The sequence below is a fragment of the Mastomys coucha genome, unplaced genomic scaffold (genome assembly GCF_008632895.1).
Source record: "Mastomys coucha isolate ucsf_1 unplaced genomic scaffold, UCSF_Mcou_1 pScaffold9, whole genome shotgun sequence".
In the NCBI taxonomy this organism is placed as follows: Eukaryota; Metazoa; Chordata; class Mammalia; order Rodentia; family Muridae; genus Mastomys; species Mastomys coucha.
This window is the reverse complement of record NW_022196915.1, coordinates 66,799,252-66,824,983: the sequence shown is the minus strand read 5'-3', so window position 1 is coordinate 66,824,983 and position 25,732 is coordinate 66,799,252. Positions and strand designations below refer to the sequence as shown.

General features: G+C 40.9%; 1 protein-coding gene, 1 long non-coding RNA gene and 1 other non-coding gene across 5 annotated transcripts in view; 1 reads left to right on the top strand and 2 right to left on the bottom strand.

The window, feature by feature from the left end:
* LOC116085082 overlaps window positions 1–25,732 on the bottom strand; it is a 180,541-nt gene that overhangs the window by 124,631 nt on the left and 30,178 nt on the right. Inside the window, exons 1-2 of one of the 3 annotated variants that reach the window (XR_004116407.1) lie at window positions 10,323–10,466; window positions 5,595–5,696 (exon numbers count right to left, since the gene is read on the bottom strand). The exons of 1 other annotated variant lie outside the window; for it this stretch is intronic. This is a non-coding gene — a long non-coding RNA (uncharacterized LOC116085082). Of the gene's footprint in view, window positions 1–5,594; window positions 5,697–8,994; window positions 9,069–10,322; window positions 10,467–25,732 lie in introns of those variants that run through there. One more of the 3 variants, XR_004116408.1, reaches the window with a different exon arrangement.
* LOC116085081 (glyceraldehyde-3-phosphate dehydrogenase-like) lies at window positions 9,894–10,904 on the top strand. Its single transcript, XM_031362524.1, has 2 exons — window positions 9,894–10,094; window positions 10,689–10,904. The coding sequence occupies exons 1-2, from the start codon at window positions 9,894–9,896 to the stop codon at window positions 10,902–10,904; spliced, it is 417 nt and encodes a 138-aa protein (XP_031218384.1).
* On the bottom strand, window positions 25,058–25,221 carry LOC116085549. Its single transcript, XR_004116634.1, has one exon. It is a non-coding gene; the product is annotated as a U1 spliceosomal RNA (small nuclear RNA).

The window sequence follows — 25,732 nt, the reverse complement described above, 5'->3', positions numbered from 1 at the left end:
CCACCTCCATCCCCACGCCCACCCTCACCTCCACCTCCACCTCCATCCCCATGCCCACCCTCACCTCCACCTCCACCTCCACCTCCACCTAGACTACTATGGGCACTACATCAGTTTCTTCATGCTCAATGAGTTGCATAAGTGTCCATTTGTGGAGAGCAGCCAAGAGCCCTTTGGAGGTTTCCATGGGACCCCTTTGGCCAACAATTCAATTAAAAGTAACCCATTCCCGGTGTTGGAATTTCATTAAATTTCATCTGGAATCAAGAGATGTCTCACTGGGGCTTTGTCTCCTCCATTCTTTGCTAATTTCATTTATATATCTTTCACATATGTATATTTTTTAAGATGTTTCTGCTGTAGTGGGTTTCTATATGATACTGCAAATTTTACATGAGTAAATTAGGCTATCAGCAGGTATTCATGTAATCAACTAGGTGAAGTTATCTTAACCACAAAGTATATGTCAGAAAACAAGCTCATGCTATCACTGGACAATGGGATTAATCTTAGTTAATTTATTTTCTTGAGGAAACACTTGTCTTTATTACTGTAATTATCTTTGGATTTAGAAATCCAAGACATATGTTCCATTATGTTCATAGCAGCCTTGTTTATAATAGCCAGAATGTGGAAAGAACACAGATGCCCCTCAACAGAGGAATGGATACAGAAAATTTGGTACATCTATACAATGGAGTACTACAAAGCTATTAAAAACAATGAATTTATGAAACTCTTAGGCAAATGGATGGTACTAGAAAATATCATCCTGAGTGAGGGAACCAAATCACAAAAGAATACACATGGTATGCACTCACTGATAAGTGGATATTAGCCCAGAAGCTCAAAATACCCAAGATAAAATCCATAAACCGCATGAAACTCAAGAAGGAAGACCAAAGTGTGGATACTTTGATCCTTCTTAGAAGGGGGAGCAAATTACCCATGAGAGGAGTTGCAGAAACAAACTATGGGGCAGAGACTGAAGGAAGGACAATTCAGAGACTGCCCCATGTGGGGATCTATGCCATATGCAATCTATAGCTGTCTCCTGAGAGGCTCTGCCAGTGCCTGACAAATACAGAAGTGGATGCTCACAGCCATCCATTGGACTGAGTACAGGGTCTCCAATGAAGGAATTAGAGGAAAGGACTCAAGGTGTTGAAAGGGTTTGCAGCCTCATAGGAGGAACAACAATATGAACTAACCAGTACTCCCAAAGCTCCCAGGGACTAAACCACCAATCAAAGAGTACACATAGTGGGACTCATGGCTCCAGCTGCATATGTAGCAGAGGATGGCCTAGTCAGTCATTAACAGAAGGAGATGCACTTGGTCTGTGAAGGCTCTATGCTCCAGTGTAGGGAAGTGCCAGGGCCAGGAATTGGGAGAGGGTGGGTTGGTGAGTAGGGGAGGGGAGGAAATAGGGGTTTCAGAGGGGAAACCAGGAAATTTGAACATGTAAATAAAGAAAATATCTAACAAAAAAGAAAAAAGAGAAAATAGCAACTACATTTTACCCTTTTTTATCAAGAATGGTCATAGAATCAATGATGGGGTACTTTCTTGGCATGTAGAAGACTAAGGGTACCATCTCAACACACCACATGCGCGCACACACACACACACACACACACACACACACATACACACACACACACACACACACACAGAGGGGAGGGGTTCAGGAAAGAGCTGAAAACAGAAGCTGAATAATATGATTCTCAGTGAACATAGCTGTAGTAAAACCACTCCAGCTTTCTTTTTGAATTACCTGCAGAAAACCAAGGAAACCATGAAATGACTGGTAGAAGAGGTTCCCTTTCCAATTTCCACAATCCTTCATCTGGATCACGATAGGAGAACTAAGATCGCATGCTAGACTTCAGCAAGTCTTCTGGCAAGCGTGCACTGGCAACTTCTTTCTTTGAACTTGAGATGTTTTAGGCAGAATGGTGCTTTATAAATGAAAGTTTGAATTCAATGCAGAGGGATAAAATCTTCTTTTACCATGTTAGAAGACTTAAAATGATATACAAATCCTTGTCCCAGGTGGCTTTGGCAAGTCTGTTAGTCCTCATGATAAGCACTTCCAACGACTTTTCTGAAAATTTGTTATCAGCTAAAGGCATGGGACTATCAAACATTTGGATTATTCACAAGAAGTGGTCAGACTCTCCTCTGAATAGCAGAATGTTTTCTCTGATTGTTTTTCCTAGATGCCATCCTAAGATTATGAGTGGATTATAGCATGTATGTTTTAACTCAACTTGAATACCATTCATGAACATCTAAAGGACTCTTACCAATACAATAAAATTTGAGCTAAAATCCCATGAAAACTCAGATAAGAAGAAATTGCCTATCTTCAGATCCACTTTGGAGAATGTTTTTAGAGAATTTGAAAAGGGACATTGATGGATTCCTGCAGACAAAAGTTTAAGAAGTAATAATATCTGAGCCGGGCAGAAAGAAAACGAAAGATGCTGAAGTGTTCTCAGTGTGTTTTGCTGATACTTTAGCTTCTACACTTCAGTAATTGGATTGGGATTTCATTACAAGAACTTTGTACCCAGTCACATCAACAGCATCCTTGTCAGAGAGTGGTGGAGACTGAGTGTACCTGTTATGACCATTATCATCGTGTCTCCAGGGAAACTACTCATGAAAGTCATCAAGGCTGAGCAAGGAGAGGAGAAAAGCATGAGACACTTCCAGCAAACTTAAGACTCCAGAGCCCTTGAAGCTTCAACACAAATAAACAAATAATTCATACAATTCTGCCTAAACAATTATGGGGAAAAACACTAGTTATTCTTTGAATATTTTAAAGTTTTAATAGCAACAACAGCCCATTTTCCTTGAAAAAAATATTACTTATATTCCTCACTTCTTCAAAGTGTAGAAGGTCAATAAGACTATCAAAATTTATACAATTCAAAGTTTAGCTCAAGTTTAAATTATCTATAGACTTGGGTATTTTTTTTTCATGTTGTATCTTCTCTAGAAATAATTATTTCTTTTGCATTTCTATTTTGGTCTGCCAAAATGTGTTATAAGTCATATTTGCATGAGATATTTTATATAAATATATTTTATATAATGGCAAGAGCACCTAGCCTCCATCTCTGTATGTTTGTAGGGTAATTTTCTTATTTAGGAATGTCTTCAAACACTATGTGCTCTCATTGTGGCATGATAAGTACTGCAAGGGAAAGGAATCTCAGGAGGTTGTATTGAGTTGATTTTCATTCAATTTTATTTGCTTTTTCCCCCTAGTCTTCTAGTCCTTGGTCTAACTCAGTGTAAGAGAGGAAGTCTCCTACTTTATTGTTTCTGTGGAGAGACTTCATTAAATGCATGCTATTTAGTTATAAAGAGGATGTTAAGAGAATCAGAGCAGTAGAAACCTGCCTCCTTTAAAACTGGACATTTCCATATATCTGCTATTTTACCCTTAGGGCTTAGTGGAGCTGATGATTTCCAGTCTTTTGGGGGGGGGGGGGGGGGGGGGGGTTGGGAGGGGAAAGACAGGGTTTCTCTATGTAGCCCTGGTTGTCCTGGAACTCACTTTGTAGACCATGCTGGCCTCGAACTCAGAAATCTCCCTGCCTCTGCCTCCCAAGTGTTGAGATTAAAGGCATGTGCCACCACTGCCCAGCTTTAATTTCCAATCTTGTCACAGTTAGCCATCCCTACTTGGTTTGCACTTCCTAATGTGACTTTCTACATGAGATGGGAGTACACGAAGATCAGCTCTTACTAGCACAGCTCTAGGACCCCAGAGTTAAGTAAGATCAGGAGCAGTTTTCATCCACCAGCTCACATAGCCCTGAGAAATCATGCATAATAATTCTCTACTTTACCCCTATCTCCACATTCACAGCTGAAGCTCTGATATACTGTGTAAGGCAATAAAGGCAGAGGTCTTCTTTGCTCCTAGAAGATGAAGAGGACCCTGCCTAGAGAAGACATAAAAAGAGACCACTAGGTCTCTGAAATTCTGAGCCTGCAGTTCATTCCTTCTCTGATATACACACATTTTAGACTATACACTCAGCGCATTCTTTCCTTATCCTACTAGCTCTTTGGAATGCAATCCAGATCTTTGACTCCAATAACCAAGAAAGATTCATATTCTATTAAAAGCAGAAAAACTTTGGTACTAGGCATATTTAGGGCAACCCACAAAACTCCCCCAAACAAAATAAATTGCTAACATTACATTGGTTGACTCCCACAGTTTGAAGGAAAGGTTCCATCCTGAAGACACTACATTTTGGGCACAGGACTTGAAGAAATCAAGTTAGGATTGACTTGGACACTAGTTTCCTGAGAATGGAATCTCATAATTTAAGAAGGTACTATTCAAGATGCCAAGGGAAAGGAGAAATCCATATTCCTACATATAAACGTTATGATCCACAATTATGACTAGAGTGGTGATAAGATGTCTGTGATAAAACAACAGTGACACGTTTATTTTGGGAATCCCCAACAGATGTCAAATTGGACCAAGGACTGCTCAAAAGAAGGAAATCCATGTCTGGTATTATAAACCTACCTGTAAACTAGTGGCAGAAGTGGTCAGAGACCCTAAAAGAGAACAAATTATTGCCATTTTCCCAAACTAACATAATGTCTAACTGTATTATAAATATTTGTTCTTACACCCACTGATAAATATACCTCTCATTCTCCATATATGAAACTTCTTTTTATAGCAGATGAGAACTATTACAGAGATCCACAAGTGGGCAAATGTAGAAGATAAGTAAGTGATTGTGTGATGCCCAAACCCAACTAGTATATCGACAATTCAATCTCTATATCTATGGGGCTATGGGGAAAAAAAATCACAGAATAAAGAGGAAGATTCTAAGCCAGAGGCTCAGAATGACTGCTGTTAAATAGTGTCCCTAGACATGATGGAGAAAATGTAACCATGAACTCTTAAAAATAAGGTTGCCTGGACAAGACCAGTATAAAGGCATCATCAGTTGACAGACAAATTCCACATGGTCACTAACCCTAGATAAGGAACTGTAGATGGGCAATGGCTGCTGGGAAAGTGAGTTAATTTTCTCTAGACATGAATTTCCAATTGTCTAATCTCCAGTGGGCACCCCTGAACACAAACACATAAGAGCGAAAAAAAAAATGGACTTCTATGAATTGCTATATACACATGTAATAATAATAATGAAACATGAATTCGGGAGGGAGGACATGGGATGAATTTGAGGATGATGAGGAAGCAGGAGTAATGTAGATGCAGTGCTCATATATGAAGATCTCAAAAAATTTACAAAAAAAGATAAAGAAGAATTCATACATACCTAATAATAATAACAATAACAACTTACAAAAACATAATGAAGTATTTTGAAATAGAAGACTTAATAAGAATAAAGAAATGCAACATTTTAGTGGATACTCATACCTGTTCCCAAAGACCTGAATCCTAGGACCTCCTTTCTGCTGTTACTGTCCATAGATCTGGGCTGTCATTACCAACAAGGCTGTGATTCCTACCCTTACTCTCTCTCATCTCTTTTCCATTTTCATGTAATTGAGCTTCAGAAAATTACCTCTTCCACTAATAAGATGGCTGGTTAGTTGAGAGACTTTACTGACGCTTATGAGTCTTTGGTGTAATATTTCATTAAACTCTTGCACATTCTAGTAGATGACTAAAAGAGAAAATGAACACAGTTATGTCTGGCATAATAATAAAAATATAATAAAAATAAAACCCTTTGAGCAAATCACCGGTGTCTTTTTTTCCAAGATTTTCTTTTGTTTTGCATACATTTCTTAATCACAACTATTAAAAATAAACTTTGTTTTCATTCCCTCACTACTGCTCTTTAATATGCACCTAGGTTTGCAAGATAGACAAAAACATAGGCTACAAATTACTCTTAATGGTTAAAATGCAATTCCATTGATGAAATTATCGAAAAGAGCTCATTTTCCAGTGCTGTCTTTGGGTTTTTAGAAATCCTAGTTGCTGGCTTACTCACTAATTTGGTAATTTGCAATGGGTTCCCCAGTCATTAGTGCAAATTAGCAAGGTTTAGCTATAATGTGAATATTAATATCTTCATTTAGAACCATTCCACATGCACTCTTCTAGTTTCTAAGGACAAGTTGCTGTTTTAAACCTCAGAGAGAAGCTATTTGAAAATATGTGAATATGATGTTTATGAAAAGGCATTTGATAACAATGCATCATTTTTCATCTTCTATGGATCAAATGTCAGTGGCTTTGATAATATTGTATTTCAAAAGCCTCAAATACTGACAGACAACCTGAAGTACATATTGTGCTATATTAAAAGAATATTGGTCCTTGGCTAGAAAGGATTTTCTAGTCCAGGATAAGCAATAACCACTTGATCACAGATCTCTCCCACATCTAAGCTCCTGGTAGCAGAGATGGCGCCTCTCATTTGAAGGTCCTGAGACCTCTTCTCAACATCCCACCCAGTCTCTGTGTGCCCCACTGAGGCCCACTGGAGAAGTGTTACCCTCTGTCCATGACCCTTTAACCACCTTTATACATCTACCAAGTTGTTACTAAGGCACTGCTTACCTTTGTAATTCTCCTTGGCAACCACTCTTTCTAGATGTCTGCTTTTATCATAGTGAGTACTAGAGATTGCCACTGTATCTTTTTTCCTAATAGCAGCAACACTGATTTTTTTCCTGCAAATACACCAAATCTATCAACTTACTAACTCTCTGTGGATAAACTTCTTCAGTTTTAGACCTACTCTGTGCCATACCTTGACTCAGGCATAAGAGAATTTCCAAGGGTGTCTTAAATGTAACACTTGTCAGTCAGCTTGGAGACAAGAATGATCACATGAAATAGTATCCTTAAGAAAAAGGAAGATAAGTCTGCCTGCTGAGATTTCCAAACAAGACAGTGAGTTGACGTGAAAAATCAAAGCTCCTTCTTTTTCGAGAATATTTCAGCTCACATTTGTGGTTCTACTACTCTTAAAAGAATCTCCAGCTTTGGATTTGAAGCCATGCTCTGACACACATGGATGAATAACATGGGGATAATAAGAATGCCTTGTACTGAAGTACTAGAAAGTAATGTAAACCTAGCACAAAACCTGACATACCACACCTGATGTCTGATGGATGTGATTACCATAGCAGAAATCATGGTTTAAATATTTCCATGTCAGTATTTCCTCATGCCCTTGCAAGAGCTATGGTGTTCACCACCAGTGAAGCAGCCATTGACAAGCTAAATCCAAGAGTGATTCTCATTGCTTGTATATAATATACATGAGGGAGTTCTAGAAGCAAGCTGTCAGTAGTCTTCAAAAACTCAAAGATTCAGAAAGACAAGATGATGGTGGTCCAGGCTAAACTAAAAGAGGAAAATATCAAGGCTCAGGTGTGTATAGGTCAGAACAAGAATAGGTGGTGTTCTGCTTAGTTTTGTTGTTAACTTGATACACCTGAGAAGAGGAAACCTCAACTGAAGGATTGCTGCAACGGACTGGCCTATGGGCATGTCTGCTGATCTTTGTTTGATTACTGAGTAATACAGGAGGGCCACTGCCCCTATATAGGTGGGCTTGAGCTGTCTATGAAAGGTCGCTAAACAAGCCATGGAAAGAAGCCAGTCTGCAGTGCCCCTCCAACCCCGGTGGCCTTTGCTTCAATTCACAGTGTCCCTGTCTTGGCGTCATTTGATGATAGACTCCAAACTATAAGCCAAAAACTTCTTTCCCTCTCCAGGTCTCTTTTGACACAGTACTGTAAGTAACAGCAACAGAAACCAAACTTGTACTGGGGAAGGTGGCAGTCTTCCTGAACTTCAAGCACAGGTCCTTATCTCAAGCTCATCTTCAGAGCTAGCAGTCACGTTCTAGGATAGGTGGGGCCGGTAAAAACATATACACAGTGACATACAAAACAGAGCAAAGGTGAGGATCTTGTCAGCCTGTTTGAAATAATTTAAACTGTCACATAAACACCACTATAAGACTACCCCTTTGGAAATGAACATCTTTGAAATCTCTCTAACCTGACAGACCATGTGTGTCTGAGCAACAGTTCTATTTACTGAAGGAAAAAAAAATCAGACATCTGCTTCCTAAAGTCACACTCCCTGCTGTGTAAAGGCAACAGCTGTGGGCACTTGACCCGTGCAAGCAAAATGACCCTGTAGGGGCAGCAGAGCTCTGTCAAGTGTCCCTCAGAGTTACCTCTGTGTGCCTTCTCCAGCTGCAGTCAATCTGTAAGCAGCATTTATTGGGCACTTGGCCAATGAAGAGCTGTCCTTAAAACTACAGGCAATTGTGGTAATCTGTACGGGGCTCTTTCCAGGAGGGGACTGGACATTATCTCCTTGACACAGTGTGTAAGGGGCACCCTTCTCACCAGGAAAGACCTTCCTCCCAGTGGGATCTCTTACACTTTCATCACAATCTCCCTGCAGATGCCATCAGAAGCCCCTATAAATGTTGCCACCTCTAGCATAACTAACATGGCTCCTCTTCTAAGTCCCCATACCTGTTCTAGGAATTCATGGAACTCACTCTCTTCTGGTGACCATACCTGTTTCTACTGGTCAATGTGCACCCACTTCAAACCTACATATATCCTACATTTCCAGTGTAGGATATAAGTTTAAGGGCATAGTCTAAGGGAGAAGACAAAAAAAGGTAAAGAGAGGGAGGAGTGAGGGAGTGTACCTCATGCGAAGGGAAAATCAAAACAATCACAATGAAATGAAACTAATCTATTCATTTGAATCGAATACTATAGATCTTTAAGCATAATGTTTGACAGTAAACTGTCATCAAAGCAACAGACTCATTATAAAAATGTTAAGGGCATATAAATCCCATTGACTGCCTATTATTAACTTCATGGGGTGTGATAGGAAATGCCTAGCTATAATTCATATTTCACTAATAAGGTCTATTTTAATGTGCAGCTGTCAGATCTACTACTCACCTCTTCCCGTTTTATACTTTTCTGGACAGCACTGAAATTGAATGTTAAAAGTGTGGCTTCAAGCATTATCTTCTGCTCTAGTATCTCCTTCCTGCATATTGCAGTGTGCCTCCCTCTCAATCAGAACTCAACAGCCAGATTGTTTTCCAAATTGTGCACCAAGAGACAGAAACTGAGAGAAATTTTCTTTTTAAAAGGCAAGATGCAACTTGGCATTGTTTTCTCACTTTCAGAATATGAAAAAAACAATACTGTTAATAGGGGTGAATTTTGAAGGATTTGGGTTTCTCAGGGAATTTTATTTTTGGTTGATTTCTGCTACATGTCATAAAGAGTATCAATAAGTTTCTACTACGTAGCAGGCAGAAGGGCAGACATCTCCATATACATGTTTCATTTACCTTTGGATCAGCTCATTGATTCAAATGAGTTTAATGATGGAGAGTTTGATGCTTGTCTATTTGCAATGTCCTAGAAAATTAATGAAAACAATGGAAGTAATCCTCAGATAATGCCTAAATGAAGAAACATATCCAAGGAAGGAGAGTACTGGTACACGTACCAAAATAAGCACTGTGTTTAATCACCAGCACCCTTTAAGACCTGCACAGTTGACATCCAAAGCACTGAAAAGAGTTATGCAAACTTTAACAGAAACTGTTTTCCTGTTTGGGGCCTATGGAGTGGCGTGTTACCAATGTACCAGTTCACACTGTCTGGAACCTTCCAACACATTGAGGAACAGAAAGCAGCTTCCAAAATGCTCTAAGCTGGTGTGTTAGGTAGATGTAAAGTGAAGGCCCTGGCAAATGTTAAGATTTGCCAAGGCTCTCTGCTCCTCCCTGTTCCAGAGACAGCCACATCTTCTCCTGCAGTGCCAGTCTTGTTCCATAGACAAGATGGTGAAGGTCAGTAGGAATGGGTTTGGCTATATTGGGCACCTAGTTACCAGGGCTGCCTTCTGCTCTGCACTTGGCAAAGTGGAGATTGTTGCCATCCATGGCCCTTTCATTGACTTCAACTACATGGTCTACATGTTCCAGTATGACTCCACTCATGACAAATTCAATGGCACAGTTAAGGCTGAGAATGGGAAGCTTGTCATCAACAGGAAGCCCATCACCATCTTCCAGGAGTGAGATCCCACTAACATCAAATGGAGTGATGCTGGTGCTGAGTATGTTGTGGAGTCTACTCGCATCTCCACCACTATGGAGAAGGCCAGGCCCACTTGAAGGATGGGGCCAAAAGGGTCATGATCTCCACCCCTTCTGCTGATGTCCCCATGTTTGTAATGAGTGTAAACCGTGAGAAATATGACAACTCACTCAAGATTGACAGCAATGCATCCTGTACCACCAACTGCTTAGCCCCTCCTGGCCAAGGTCATCCATGACAACTTTGGCATCATGAAAGAGCTCATGCCATCAATGCCACTCAGAGTAGAATGGCCACTGTGGATGACTCCTCTGGAAAGCTGTGGCATGATGGCCATGGGGCTGCCCAGCACATCATCCCTGCATTCACTGTTGCTGCCAAGGCTGGGGACAAGGTCATCCCAGAACTGAATGGGAAGCTCACTGGCATGGCCTTCCATGTTTCTACTCCCAATGCATCTGTTGTGGATATGACATGCCTCCTGGAGAAACAACAAAGTTTGATTTTATGATGACATAAAGAAGGTTGTGAAGCAGGCATCTGAGGGCTCACTAAAGGGCATCGTGGGCTACACTGAGGACCAGGTTCTCTCCTGCAACTTTAAAAGCAGCACCCACTCTTCCACCTTTGGTGCTGGGGCTGGCATTGCTCTCAATGACAACTTTGTAAAGTTCATTTCCTGGTATGACAATGAATATGGCTACAGCAACAGGGTGGTGGACCTCATGACAAACCTGACCTCCAAGGAATAAGAAGCTCTGGACCACCCACCCCAGCGAGGACACTGAGAGCAGGAGAGAGGCCCTCGGTTGCTGAGGAGTCCCTGTCCCAACTTGGCCCCCAACACTGAGCATCTCCCTCACAGTTTCTATCTCAGACCCCTATAATAACAGGAGGTGCTTAGGAGCCCTCCCTACTCTCTTGAATACCATCAATAAAGTTCTCTGCCTCAAAAAACAAAAAGATTTGCCAAAACATTAACTCAATGAAGAATAAGCTCATAAATTCTTTACCTATCAATTGTGCTCAGAGGAGTACAAATGTGGTAAACCTAAAGTAAGGCCTGCTAGGCAGTATGTTTTCTGCCTGAACATTTAGTTTTATCTGCAGGTATTTCCCTTGATAACCATAGCACCTGAGTATTTTAAAGCAACATTGTTCATGAGCTACTCCTCAAATCCAGGATGGTATACTGTAGAAATGAAGCCAGTGCAACACATTGTCCTTACAAAGTGGGGCCATTCTCAAGACTCAGTGTCTAGCACTTCTACTTTTTATAAAATTAACTAGCCCCAGTCATGGGACCAGTAAGTGAGCAATGTGTTGTGCTATGTCCTGGTAGAATGAGTAGAAGTTCTCAGTTATCTGACTAAGCCGTTCACGTCAAATTCGCAGCAGTAGATAGTAACAACAAGCATCAATGCTGTTAATGCTTGATATTTGTTTCCTACCATAGCTTCTTTTGAATTCCACTGTAACTCTCCAAATGCTACTACTCCCTGGGCAACAACCTCTCTTTAGCTGGAAATCTTAGCATAGCTGAGTAGAGTCCAGTCTCACTACCTTTCCTACTATTTTTTTTAAGTGTGTATGCTTCTTTACTTTTTTTTTCAAATAAAATTTTTGTTTCTTTTCCAATTATGAAAATAATATACACTTCAAAATACAGACGCTTGCAATGCATACTTTTCAGTTCCTTTCCATTCCTCTTTTCTAGATACCAAACATGATCATAGCCTGCACACTCACATCTATTTGCACTGCACACATAACTTCAGATTTGTTACTTTGACTTCATATTTAATGGACTATGATTATATTTTAAATTCTTTAAAATAGCTGTTTTGTGTGTAATTTTTATAAAAATGTAGTCTTTATAAATTCAAGTACCTTAAAATTCAATATCTCTAAAAGTCCAAAGTCTCTCTTATTTTTTTATTTATTTTTTATTAGATATTTTCTTTATTTACATTTCAAATGATATCCCCTTTCCTGGTTTCACCCTCCGAAAAAACAAAAAAAACTATTCCCTCCCTCCTCCCCCTGCTTACCAACCCACTCTCTCCCACTTCCTATGCCCTGGGGCGTAGAACCTTCATAGGACCAAGGGCCTCTCCTCCCACTGATCACAGACTAGGGCATCCTCTGCTACATATGCAGCTGGAGCCATGAGTCCCACCATGTGTATTCTTTGGTTGGTGGTTTAGTCCCTGGGAGCTCTGAGGGTACTAGTTAGTTCATATTGCTGTTCGTCCTATGGGGCTGCTGCAAACCCTTCAGCTCCTTGGATCCTTTCTCTAACTCCTTCACTGGAGAACCTGTGCTCAGTCTAATGGATGGCTATGAGCCTCTACTTCTGTATTAGTCCGGCACTAGCAGAACCTCTCAGGAGACACCAATATCTACTATTTTAAGGGTCCATTATTTCCCCCTCAGGATCTGCCCAATGGCTCCTTTTCAATCACATACAACCACCCGGCGCTCAGCTTCTCACTCCTCAGCCTTTATCATCTCTGTTTCTTTTAGAGTCTCTGCAGCCTTTCTTTCTGTGAGATGAAATTAGCACTTGTACATCTAGCCAGCCTCAAGCATCACTAGATGTTTAATCTGGAAAGGGAAGCTGCTCAACCTCTCCGAGTCTCTGTCCTCGTTAATAAAATGAACTTGAGAGTCTGATGCAGCATGCCCCATGCAGGTGTGTTCCACAATTCACAGCGATCATTCACAGCCAAGCTAAGCAGCAATCTCAGAGCTCTCCCAAGCATGCCTGTGCTCCCACTGAGCTTTCACACTGAGCTTAGAGGAAGATGCTACCAGGCTGTGGAAAATATAGAGTTGCGACCCTCCAACTACCATTTGTTAGAATTCCTTCCATGATAAATATCTTCTATACCTTTAGAGAATTCCTTTATTCAGCACCCGAAGTTTTCAAATCTGGATGACCTGTCTGCCTCTCCCACTCAACTCACTGCATCCTTTCAAGAAGCCCTCCTTCCATGTAAATTCACGATAATATTAAATAACCATATTTATATCCACATCCAGACCTTGATATAATTTTCCCCTTCTAAAGCACAGTTTCCCATTTTCACCTCCTATTCATTGCTTCGAATTTCTAATCATCTTCTAAATATCAATTTTAAACTCTACCTATGAAAGAAGCCTCCCTTCTAACACCTTCCAGTCCCTGGCATACTCTGACTCTCATATACAAACCTATAACTAAAACACTCATGGAGATATCATGGGGGAGTGTTTACTTGCATATGTAGGCATCCCCTAAATTTTAAAAACCTTGAAAGGAATATGTTCTTGATCCTGTTTCCAAGATGTGCTCAGGGCCTGGTATAGGATAGCTACATGTGAATATTGTAATAATCAATGGATGTTACTACTCACTCTCTTTTACAAAACCTCTCCAAAAACTTCAAAAAAAAAAGCAACATTTTTTTTCAGTTTTGAAGCTACATAAATATGGTGCTGATCTCATATGTTTTTCCAGCACTATGTCTATAATGAGCTGAATAACAACTTTCTCAAATCATTCCAGGCCAAAAGCAACTTCATCTAGAAACTTATCAAAATTGACCACATCTGTGAAGTCACCTAACCCTCAGAATCGTAGGGGATCAAACTGTGCATCTACCTAATTCACATTCATCGGTGTCACTGACTCCAGCAAGGAGCTAGTGGAGGTAAAAGATGAAGATAGCTATTCAGTGGCCCAAGGGATCAATGAGCATTACAGGAGGGAAAACTCTGCTGTTTAATGTCTGGCCACACTCCTAATTTCAGGCCAATATTGCACTAAAGTGAGAAAGCACACACCATAAATCCATCTCCATGGGTGAAAAAAAAATTCAATGCATATATATCATGGATGGGAGAGTGATGGTATGACTACCTGTGTATGTGTATGTGTGTGTATGTGTGTGTGTGTGTCTGTCTGTGTGTGTGTGTGTGTGTGTGTGTGTGTGTGTGTGGTCAGTGGTCAACTAAATACTTCTGGATAATCTAAGCAAGCCAACAGTGTAGGCTAAACTAAATACATTTGCAAGAAGAGTGTGCATAGAAGAACAAAGGCAACTGTCTCCCTAACGGAGGAAGTTCCCATCCTCATTATCCTGAACCCATGATATCTTGTAGCACCACTACAAATGCTGAGATAACAGAGCTCCACAAAGTACTCCAATCTCCAGACATGCTAAGCCAAGAAAAGCAATTTTTATTTTTTGCTGATAAATGGTTTAATCAAACCTAACAGATGAGGCAATATATTTTGAGAACATTGTGCTGCACAGATCATGAGGTCAGTGATTTTCTCTGGTGCAAACACATTACAGTGTAACTGAGTGTGTGTTGTGGGAGTAAGCTGGAGAGGGGGGATAACATAGATTTTCTGCAGTAGATTGTGTAGTGTTTTCTATCTAGACATTATTTATATTCCAAAGTTCTATAATAGGAAAAAGGCATCAAAGTGGATAGGTTTCCTATGATTTTACAGAAAGAAAATAAACTAGCATTATAATGTTATTCTTCACAATAAACTGAAACAAAAACAATTTAGGATTTAAGATTAAAGTAATGAGGGAATGGGAGCTGAATTTCGACATACCTTTCAAATTCTAACGCATCTCATATATCATATAAACTCAACTTTGACAAATGTCACCAAAAATAATGGTCACAACGTCCAACTGCTGTCATGGAATTTGTGTAAGTTAATTCTGCAAAAGACAGGATCCTCAGATGCCTTACAGTGCTTTTCCTAGTCAGTTAGTTTTCCTAGTTAGTTAGTCCCATCCCGGATTCTCTACCCTCTGCAGCTCCATGTCATGTGCTTACAGATTTACCTCATGTTTCTGCACAGGTCTACTTACATTTTTGAAATTACACACCTCTAAAACCATCGTTATGATAACTTGCTGTGGAACAACCTTAGCCTGTGTTCACACAATGCCGCTAAGGGATAATAACAGCTCCTGATATTTGCATAGCAATTTAGTCTCTCACTCGCCATCTTCTTGAACTTCTGGCAACCCTGGGGCCCAAGTAAGCAAGCAAAGCGCAATTTACAAATGGAGGCACTGGAGCTCTGGGGCTCCAGGACTTTAAAACTGTCCTGAGGTCAGCTAGCTTTAGGAAATCCCTGCCAGTTTCCCAATGCCAAGTGCAGGATTCCTGCCCTGCTCATGACTGCCAAGAGAGAGCTGAGTCCCCCATGGATGTGAGTGTCAGCTCCACAGTTGACTTCCTAGTACTACAATATGAAGTTCTACTTTCTCATCTTATTGGAAATTGGTATGGTCTCGGGGAGTTTCTCGATCCACATTTTCCTTGTGACCCACTCCACTGTAACCCATGGGACATGCCAGAGGTTCTATGACTAAGTAGGATAAAAATACCAAGAACCAAAACCCCAGTTGTTCCAAGGACTGTGGGGTTTCCCAGCATGTAAGACTTTCAAGAGTAAAACTAGGCTGTCCTGGGAAGCAGGGTTTTAAGTGAAAGCCCCAGGACACTTCCAGGTAAACCACTAAACCCTGCTTTTTAAAATGCTCAGTAAGCATCTTCAGAAACAAGAATTTAATTCACCAAAGGCAATGTAGTTATTAATAAAAAGGCACCAAGGAATTGAATGACCAAACATATATAGAGCAGAAAATTTAAGTCAGCCCTTTATTGAAGCATTTATTCGGTTCTTTATTTGTCCTAAGTGTTCTATTCCAACCTATCAGAGAATATGTTACTAGGAAAGCCTGACTTTCCAGACTGTAGTGATGGCTCACGGGTTAAGAGAAATGGCTTCTCCTTCGGAAGACTGGAGTTTGGGCCTCAGTGGTCACATGAGGAAGCTCACAATCATTTGTATCTCAATCTCCGGGCATCTGAAATCCTCCTGTGGCCTCTGAAGGTACATGTAAATGCACACAGACACATACACACACATGAACACAAAGGAAAATAAAACATTCTCCTTTTTTGAAGTAAGCAAGAGGGCCATGATAGCACACACCTTTAATTCTAGCACTCAGGAGACAGAGGCAGATGTATCTTTGTGAGTTTGAGGGCAACTTGTGCTACATAGTGAATTCCAGGACAGCCAGGGCATCATAGTGTCTTAAGTAAATAAATAAATAAATAAATAAATAAATAAATAAATAAATAAGAGAGAGAGACTTAGAATTTGTCATGAAACTATTTAAAAGATCAACAACAATGCAAAAATGGAAAATCTATAGTTTACTGTGAAAAGACAAAGGAGGACAAAGAAATGACCTGTCTGTTATTCATACATATTCTGGAAAGGAAGAGAAAGAAGTAGACAGAAAGAACTTTTGAAAGAATCTTTAGCTAATGGAACTTAGTTGAACATACGGAGAGAAAGGGAAGAGACTTAGGCTATACTGGAACTGAATACTCCCATCTAGGAACAGGAGCCACAAGGGCTAGGAGGAAGAAATGCACACTAGCATGCCTCTATGGTCTTGGACCAAAGAATCCTCAGGAGGTGCTGATGGAATGATGCAAATGTGATGGACTTGGTACCCAGTGCTAATAAGTTAAGATTCTATCCTGTCTGTAGCTGGTGGCCGTTAAAGGGTTCCAAACAAGACAAAGACATAGACAAATGCTTTGAACCTGAGAGTCTGCCTTCAGTGTTAAGGCTAAATTTGCTAGAGGGGAGCATAATACTGGACTCTACAAGGACAGGATCAGTTGCTGGAAAGTAGGTAGGAAATGATGGTGACGTGCTAAAGTGGTGCTAGTGAGGATGAAAAAGGGCACACAGATTTAAGGATTAAAGATGGTAAAATAAAAAGAACAGAAATAGATTAAGTATAGTTTATGAGGAAAAGAAAGAATCTAGGAAGCCAATGAAAATTGTATATGGCATGCGTGCGTGTGCATGTAGGTGTGCTGTATAGATGTGATGAGTTATATTTCCCATCCTGAAAGATCTATGTACCATACATACAAATTTCAGTTTTTACACCATTCATTGAACACCTATGACCATCCTCAGTTCAAACTCTCCAGATTATATGCAGCTATACATGAATAGACTAAAACTATGTCTTATATTGTTAGGTTCCCAGGCAAAATAATTTGATGCCATTTATTTATCTATCAATGGATTTTTATCATTAACTTTTCCATGCCAGTGACTGGTCTAGACAGTGGAAACAAAAAGATGAGTGAATCAGAATGAGACCTAGTCCTCAAAGGGTCTACAGCATGAAGGAAGAGAAAAATAATGAAATAGAGAAAGAGAGAGAGAGAGAGAGAGAGAGAGAGAGAGAGAGAGAGAGAGAGAGAGAGAGAGAGAGAGAGAGAGAGAGAGAGAGAGAGAGAGAGAGAGAGAGAGAGAGAGAGAGAGAGAGGGAGAGAGAGAGAGAGAGGAAGGAAGGAAGGAAGGAAGGAAGGAAGGAAGGAAGGAAGGAAGGACGGTGAAAGGAAATCCCAAACTAATATTATCAAGGAAACACACTGTCAGGGAAGAGCACATACAAGGGGCACATTAGCAAGGAGTGGGGAGACTGGTTTTCAAGGGCTTCTAGAGCAGATTTTCCACAGACCTCTCCCAGGGGAGGTAATGCACTTTCATCTCACCTTACTTCCCTTTACTAGGGAGCTCTCTACAGCAAAAGATTGTTTCTTATTTATCACAGAACCTGGCACAGTAGGTGCTCCGTGAGACGGATGGCTGAATGGATGGATGGATGGTGGGTGAAATGAGTAGGATATAAATGGATATTGACCTGACCTCAAAGGACTGAGGAAGAATGGCCATCAATTCATGGAAATTACCAGGTAAATAGTGCTTTATGGTGAAAGGGATTTATTGAGAAGGCACAGGATTAAATGGACCATTGGTTCAATTTTGTTTTGTGGAGTTTGACCCTTATCAGTTGATTCTTGTTGTTTAGTATTTATTGAGCCAGCTTTTCTCTGCACTTAAGCTACTCCCCAGGAGAAGGTTAGGCACTTCTGGAAAGTGCATTAACTCTTTCAAGCCACCAGGGTGCTATTCAGTGAATTACTTTTCAGTAATTAAAGATGCTGCAAACAAAAACACAATGTACTGGGAAATGGAGAGCTAATCTCTCTGCCTGCCTTCCCTAGCTGCCTATTTCTGATTACTGAAGAGATAGGGTGCAAATATGGGTGGATTACACAATGACAGTCAGCCCTGGTTTCACATAAGAACCTACAGAATTCTCTTCCTAAAGCCCATAAATTTCTCACATTAGAGAACAAAGATTAGCGGGATCAAGTGACTAAACCACTTAACAGCTCTAATCCTCATTCCTGCACAAATTCACTCTGTGCTTTTGTACTTAGCTCCTTTAAATTCTTCACTTTCTCCGCCCCTCTCCGAGAATTTGCAGGATGATAAGAGCTGTTATGGGCACCAGACAACCAATATCTCTAATCTTTTCTCTTCTAATGTATATACATACATATATATTTTTAAAGAGCTGAGTTTGAATGACTGCCTGTCTTTTCCTGGTGTCAGCGAACAAGCCTGACACTAAAATATTAAGCAGAACCACTCCATCCTCCCTCCTCCTCTCCTTGCCCCTCAAAAGCCAGCAAGATTCATTTTCCGTTTTCAGAAATCTTCTGCAGCTACTTTGCATCTTTAATTACCCTGAGTACTGGGCTTGTTTTATATGACTTATAACAAGCAGTTTTGCCCTTAGTTCATTTAAGTAAAATCATCCCTGGTTTGAGCCAAGACATATTCAATATACAATTACCTGGTGGGTCAAGACTCTGCCGTTTTGTCATTTTTACTGGCATTTTCTCCATTATTGCTAAGTACTGAGCAGCAGAAGCTGTCAGAGCCACATGGCTGGTCTGAAACTTAATTTTCCTAAATTGCACAATTCCTCAGAAACAGCGAGCCCCCCCTAGGCACAGCCCCCTTGACAAGGGGCAAACAGGGTTAACTTTCAAACTGAGTTATACAGAGAGCAATGGGAGGAAGGAAGCAATTAAGCAGAACTTGGGCTTGCTGGGAAATGAGACTTTTAGAGACAATGCAGAATTCTGTGTCAAAGTCCCTGCTTGAAAGGCTCTAAGTAGCAAGTGGTTTTAAATCATGTAGTGGTATGGCAAAGAGAATCAGTCAAGGCAAGGACAATCGAGCTGAACATTATGTAAAAGACAAGGTTCGACACATTTTTATATGCGTTATTTCATTAATAATAATCCTTTAAGATAGATACTTTCATTCCTTTTTATGTAGAGAGAGAGATGAGAAAACCGAGATAGAAGGCTTAGCAGACTGACTGAGGATAACACAGCTAGCAAGTGGGGCAGTCTTATTCAAGCGTACCTCTTCTGAATCTGTGCATAATGATCTTTGCACTCGCCCGTGCTGCAAGTAGTTTAAAAGCAGTTTTCTTGGAGCAAAGGCCGAGTAGTCTAACATTATAGTCTCTCTGATTCAAAGAGCCGAGAAGTGAGAGAGGAATACAAAATGCCCAGAATTAACCTCGGCTGCCTCAGCGCCATTATCTCCAGAGTTACTCATCTACTTCCTGCGGTGGCTCCAGGTGATCTCAGAGAAACATCCCCTTGGTTGCTTCCTATTCTGGGTAACGTCTTAACTCCCCACACTTCCTTCTCATGAAGAGAAGCCCTTTGAAGTCCAATAAGCTACCCAGTCTCTACCACCTGGAGAATCTGAGAAAACACAAATGATCTTAGCCTCCTGCTGTGCTTTGGCCTCAGAGACAAACTGCTTGCACCAACTTGGAAGGAAGAAGAGCAGAACAAGATTCCTGAGGCTCTCCAGTCAGGGTGTCTTAGTGAGCCAATCAAACCTGGGAGAACATTAACATGTAAATGCACGTGCTAATTGTTGACTGACAATTTCTGCTTTCAGTGGAGTGGGACTGGAACTGTAGACCACAGATTCATAGCTGCTGGAGCCCACTGGAGTGTACACACTGAATAAACATCACTATATTCTTTAGATGACATCACTTACCCTGGGAAAAGTATGGGTGCATACAATTCTGCACCACCACGGCTAGTGGCCACAAGCCTTTTAGCCATATGTTTGTCTGGCTATCCATTCCCTCCCTTGAGGCCTGTTCTAGCTGGATAAACAAAATCAAGATCTAGAGGGAAGATTTTGTTTCATCACCCATTTGGCAATGCATTGTCTTCAAGGAAACATGAAGCAGGACCTTCAAAGAGAAAGCATGGAGGAACACTGCTTACTGGCTTGCTCTTCCTGGCTGTAAGAAATCCCATGGAAAGGTTAGCAAGAATGGGACCTTCCTGGTGCATACTTCCACAAGCCCAGAAGAATAGCATAGTCAGGTGTTTACCAAGGGCTGGCTGGTGGTGGGTTATTATAATAGACTAGAATTGGAACTATGGCTAGGATGTGAAGCCTTTGCACCCAGGGCGAGAAGCCCTCACACCTGGATTCTAAGAATAAGCTGACTTTAGATAAGGCTGACCTTATCTCAGTTGTAACCACTGCCTGGTTTCTGCCAATTTTCATGTACATATTTTTCTGTTTTGTTTAAAGAATCATTATGCATCGGATGACAAAAAAAAAAAAGAAATCCCAGCAAGCCTTATACACCCCAGGATCAGGGTAGTACTGCCCACGGCGGCGGACTGAGCTTTTCTACAAGGATTGGTAATAAAATAAAATAAAATAAAATGTTCCACAGGCATACCCATAGGCCAGTGTCATCAAGGCCCCAATTGAGATTCCCTCTGACTTCCAATTAATAACTCTATGCTGTCAAGTTGGCAGCTGAAGCTAACTAGGAGAATGTTACAGTTTGACTTCACTTTGCAGGAACTCTGAATCATCAACCCATTCCAATGTGTTCACTGAGGAATTCACCACACTAAAGCTGAGGTGTGGCTTCTATCTATGTTTCTCAGAAGAAGTCTTTAAAGACTTAGAATTGCCCAATGATAGAAGTGTCTGCTTTTCATGATGGCATCTCGGACCAGACATGAAAAAAGTCTGGGCTAAAGAGATAATAGAAGATGATGCCAACCAGATGGGGATATTTATGACAGGAGCTGGCTATAACCAGAAAGAAAAACATGTGATTAGAGAATTTGAGGTTTGGACCATGTGAGAGTAGCTGACCTCTGGGGAGAGGAGAAAGGCTATAGATGCCAACAGAAACACAATCAATCATGCATGTCAAGTACAGACAGCTACAGTGAAATTGCTATGAACTGAAACAGATATACTTCCTGCGTTGCAACACTCTACATTATCACATACTATGACAGTCTACTCTACTCTGTGTGTCCCTTTTTTTGTCTACCCCAGATCTGGGTCTCTTTTGCTTTAATAAATCCATACTTGTAAGTATAACACTATTGTAAGTTCTCACACTTGATCTACAAAATCATCAAAGCTGAAAGCCTCCATGGACCCAACTTGGGGGTTAGCTGGTTTGAAATAAGGTCTACCATGAGGCTGTACTCAAAGGTGTTAAGATAGCCTGTGCAGTAGAGAGGACCCTGCCCTGACACTTGGGACTTTCTAAACACACTTTAAATCTACTTCTCTGTGTTTTTTCTACTGTCTCCAGATAATACCTCATATCCTCCCTTTTTCAATTCAGCCTCAACACACTAGTTCCTGAGATGTGTCATTTCCGTACTTGTTCTAGAAGCCAAAGTTAAGAAGCTTTTATTTATGATCATTACTGCCTCTGTCGAAAGAAACTGGTTTATGAACTAGTACCCCCAAGGAGTCTTCTCCCCAATGTTCTAGTCTCTTTGATGTGGTACCCTCAAGGCTGCCAAAAGAAAACCCTGGGCACCAACCCAGCCATAAAACCTTTGACCTACAATCTGTCCTGCCTGGAAGATATGCTGGGGCAGTGGTGGAAAAGAACTTGTGGGAGTAGCCAACCAATCTCTGATTTAACTTGGGGCCCATGCCATGAGAGGAAGCCCATGTTCTACACTGCCTGGATGGGCAGGAACCATAGAATGAATAGCCCAGAGACCTAAGATAGAACCAAACAGGACTGGCAGTAAATAATAAATAAAGTATCAACTAAATAATTACTAATGATATTCTTCTACACTCATAGAGCAGTGTCTAATTCAGTCATCATCAGAGAGGCTGTCTCTAAGGGTGTATGGAAGCAGGTACAAAGGCCCACAACCAGACATTGCATGGAGAGTCTACATTGCCGATCTTCATCAGATCCTTCTCCTAGAAGCTTTAGTAACCATAAAGAAGACAGGGAGGAAAGACTGTAGGAGTCATAGGGAATGGAGAATGCCAGGAGAACATGGCCTATTGAATCAACTAGGAAGGGTTTACACGAGCTCACAGAGACTGAAGCAGCAGGCCCAGGGCTTGCGTGCATCTCCACCAAGTCGTCTGTGTAACTGTTCTAGCTGTTATCTTGGCGTTATCTCGGTGTTTCTGTGGGACTCCTAACAGTAGGAGGAGGTCTCTCCCTGACTCTCTTGCCTGCTCTTGGAACTCTTTTTCTTCTATCAGGCTGCCTTGTCCAGCCTCAGTATGAGGACTTTTGTCTTGGCTTATTGCATCTTGTTTAGTTGCTGACTCTTGGAGGCCTGTTCCTTTCTGAAGGGAAACAGGAAGGAAATGGATCTGGGGGAGAGACAAGGTGAGGAAAAGCTGGGAGGAGTAAAGGAAGGGGACTGTGATCAGGATGGATTGTGCGTAAGGGAAGAATCTGTTTTTAATAAGAAAAAAAAGAAAAAAAAAATGGTTTAAATGTCTCAGATAATGATGGTTGGCTTTCTTTGGCCAACATCCAAAAGCTTCTGCTAACCTAAGCAGTCCTAGAGTGGAAGAGAATCAGGGCCAGGGTTTTACAGAGGGAGACGAGAGGGGTGAATGCCCTGTAGGCAGGCCTGGTCAGACAGCAGATACCATTGAGAACTGCTCCAAAACTCCAAATTAGAAAGTCACTCAGTCATTGGCACAGCCCAGACCCTCACACTGTATCACATTGCTCTCAAAAGGTGTCTTATACACTTTGAGGTTTATAGGCTTCTTAGGTTCCTGGGACCAGGACCTCAACAAAAATGAAGATCTGGAGAGAACAGGGATGTGGTGAAAGTCAAAAGAAACTGAACACCTTTTACATGCCTGCTGCTGCAATTGTTTTAAACTTCCTGCTGCAGGTCTCTCCATTCAGACCTTGAGAAGATGGAGTTGTCCGGGTCCTGTGTACCTGCTAGCAAATGCAGACTCATTGGTATTAGAGCACAGGGCTAGGATACCCTTCCCTGAGCCTGAGAGGGCACTCCCCATAGATCTGTATACCACATTAAAAAGATGCATGCCTGGTTTTCTGGGATCTCAGCGGTTACACACAGTGTTACTTTTGCATTTTACTTGAAGCCTTAAAAGTGCCTCTTCTCAGCTGCCAGGCTTTCTGAGCTTTGGGGACAGTGATTCTGCTTCTCTTTTTACTCTGTTTCTTTTCTTTTCCCTTTTGGGGGTCTGGGGGTGGGCAATCACAATGCCAAGAGTGGTGCAACTACTCATTGCACCATTGAACCTCCTCTCTTCCCTAGTGCTCTCAAGGTAGTTTCTTCCTGCCTCTTCCTCTCCTAGGACACTTAGAGCAGGCTTGCTTACTGAGTTGTCAGGGAATCACAGAGCGCTAAGCACCCTTGAAGATCCCTAAATACTTGTGCTGCTTGGTTTACATTCTTTTTTTGTAGGAAACAATCAGTTCTCTGTGTACCATGTCAGATTCATCTCCCATATAAAAAAAAAAATGGAGAAACTGGGGGAAAATATTTAATTCTTTGCAAAACAAAATTGAAAGGGGTTAACCAAAAGCTTGCTATTCTCAAGTGCTCCATGGGATCTCTAATGTCTTTACTGCCACTGTGCCTTTGCTAGTGTGACAGAAAAGTCCTTGGAGCAAGGGTCAAAGGACCTTGAGTCCAGCTTCACGCTCCCCTAATTAGCAGTGTGACCTCTGTCAGGTCTTATGACCTCTGTAGCTCTGGGCTTCTCTTCTATGGAACATAAAAATGACCTTCGAGGTCCTTTGCCGCTCAGAGTTTTCCTGATAAAGAACACACAGAGGAAGACACACATTCCCCAGGGAGGAGGAGCAAGGACCAGAAGTCCAACATGAATGGATGACCAGGAGAAAGGAGGCCCCTTGATGTGTGGCCGCTAGAAGAACGAATCAAATCCACTTTTGTTCATAAGGGACTGCCGTGTCTGAAGTGACCCTGAACACTTCAGCACCAAAAAAAAAGAAAGAAAGAAAGAAAGAAATACATTAAATATCTGAGAATGGCTATTATTCTAAGTGATAAAATAAGCACTGGACTAGAGTGCAGATTAAATTCAAACCAACCTGACTGGTTACTGTCCTTGACGGTGCTCTGTCAGACAGTACTTGAACAGGCATGACCAGCACACAGAGAGAAGAAATGTTTTCTGCTTGACAGAGAAATAGAGCAGGATAAATCTAGAGAGGTCATTTCAATAATGGAAGGAAAGTTAATTTGAGATGATTGTATTAAAATTAATTAGCCTTCTTCATTTACATTCTAAAACATATCCAGCACATATAAAAATTACATGAACTATATAACTTGATAGGCCAGATACAGCTATAACTCAAGAAATGAAGATCCCAAAAATAAGAATGAGGGTGAAAGTTGGTTTGTGTTGTTTCTGTGTGATTTATTTATTTTATTTTATAATGTAATACTTGAAGTAAAGGTCCAAGTTGTACGATAAGGAAAGCCCTTCTAGATTAAATTGATATTTTTGTTCCTCAAAAAAAAAAAAGGCAAGAAGAAAATAAGATCTTTAAAATTTAAGGAATAAAGCAAAGGGAAGGCAATGAATACTTTATGCCAGAGATACCCAAAACTTTTTTTTCAGGGGAGAGTGCGAACGCAGTCCCTCACTACCACAAATTATGCAGTTGAGTTTCTCACATTTGGGGAAATCGCAGGGGTCAGCACATCCAGAGTGCAATGGATAAGCCTTGCCCTGGGAAAACCACCTTCGTGATCATGGTATCTCCCCTGCCACGTAAGTATGAATACTTTATGCCAGAGATGCCCAAAACTTTTAAACAAGAAAGAATTATTGAAATCCATGCAGCTTCCACTACTCCACCTGGGAACTCAGCAGAGGGAGTCCAATACCCTGTCCAGGCACACATTTCTTCATGGAGTTCCCAGTCAAGTTTCTCCTACTTTTCGTTCTTAATTCCTTTATGCCTACATATAATATAAAATCACTTCTGAGTGGTATATCTACAATAACAAATATTCTCTAGTTAAGGTCTGGTTATATTTTAGTCTTTGGTTCCAAGGTGGGTTAAAAGTTATTTGACAAATAAAAATACCTTTCTATCATGTGGAGATGGATAGAAGGAGACATACATAGTAGAGATTTCTGACCTCAAGAGACTGGCATGTTGAAGGGGCAATAGAAACACAAAGACAGGATGAATTCAGTAAACCCAGATGAATTCAGTAAACCCAGATGAATTCAGTAAACCCAGAAAGTAGAGAAGGAATATTTATAAAAGGAAAGAGGTCTGTG

Bases quoted from the DNA above. Each gene is read 5' to 3' on its own strand.
- LOC116085081 (XM_031362524.1), top strand. From the start codon at position 9,894: ATGGTGAAGGTCAGTAGGAATGGGTTTGGCTATATTGGGCACCTAGTT. The intron at 10,095-10,688 runs GTCATCAACAGG...GTTGTGAAGCAG, and splicing joins AGGCTGAGAATGGGAAGCTT to GCATCTGAGGGCTCACTAAA.